General features: G+C 46.2%; 1 protein-coding gene across 1 annotated transcript in view; it reads left to right on the top strand.

Annotated features, from left to right (window-relative positions):
• Positions 1-33: 33 nt before the first annotated feature.
• LOC119581674 (rhodopsin-like) overlaps positions 34-988 on the top strand; it is a 1,238-nt gene continuing 283 nt past the window's right edge. The window contains exon 1 of the mRNA XM_037929799.1: positions 34-988. This exon is cut by the window's right edge and continues 283 nt beyond it. Coding sequence (XP_037785727.1) covers positions 36-988 — 953 coding nt within the window. The 5' untranslated portion in view covers positions 34-35.

Genomic DNA, 988 nt, shown 5'->3' with positions numbered 1-988 from the left:
TTCAAGGGCACTCTATATATTTTATTTCATTACAGATGTCGTCATGGAACAACCCAAATCCAGTCACCGTCCTAGAAACCACCAATCCATATGGCAACTATACGGTGGTTGATACTGCACCAAAGGAAATTCTCCATATGGTGCATGAGCATTGGTATCAGTTCCCTCCCATGAACCCTCTTTGGTACAGCCTCGTTGGTTTCTGGATGGTTGTCATGGGATGTCTCTCCTTAGCTGGAAACTTCGTCGTTGTCTGGGTCTTCATGAATACTAAATCTCTTCGATCGCCTGCTAATCTACTGGTGGTCAATCTGGCCTTTTCCGATTTCTTGATGATGCTCACCATGTTCCCTCCTATGGTGGTGTCGTGTTACTGGCAGACATGGACTCTTGGGGCGCTATTCTGTGAGATCTATGCATTCTTCGGTTCTCTTTTCGGTTGCGCTTCTATTTGGACCATGGTATTCATCACTGCTGATCGATACAATGTCATTGTGAAAGGAGTATCTGCTGAACCACTGACTTCTGGAGGTGCCATGCTAAGGATTGCTGGTACATGGTTCTTTTCTTTTGCTTGGTGTCTTCCACCATTCTTTGGTTGGAATCGTTATGTTCCTGAGGGCAACATGACTGCATGTGGGACAGACTATCTGACTGAGTCGGAGTTTTCTAAGAGTTACCTGTATGTATACTCAGTTTGGGTGTACATCTTCCCTCTGTTCTACATCATCTATAGCTATACTTTCATTGTCAAGGCTGTGGCTGCTCACGAGAAGGGAATGCGAGAACAGGCCAAGAAGATGGGAGTCAAGTCTTTGAGGAGTGAAGAAGCCCAAAAGACCTCTGCTGAGTGTCGTCTGTGTAAGGTTGCTCTCATGACTGTTGCCCTATGGTTTATGGCCTGGACCCCCTACTTCGTCATCAACTGGGGAGGAATGTTCAACAAGCCCATGGTTACTCCTCTATTCTCCATCTGGGGTTCCGTCTT

This window comes from Penaeus monodon, chromosome 15, assembly GCF_015228065.2.
Source record: "Penaeus monodon isolate SGIC_2016 chromosome 15, NSTDA_Pmon_1, whole genome shotgun sequence".
Classification (NCBI taxonomy): domain Eukaryota; kingdom Metazoa; phylum Arthropoda; class Malacostraca; order Decapoda; family Penaeidae; genus Penaeus; species Penaeus monodon.
Note: the sequence above shows the minus strand (reverse complement) of the source record. Positions and strands in the feature narration are given on the sequence as shown.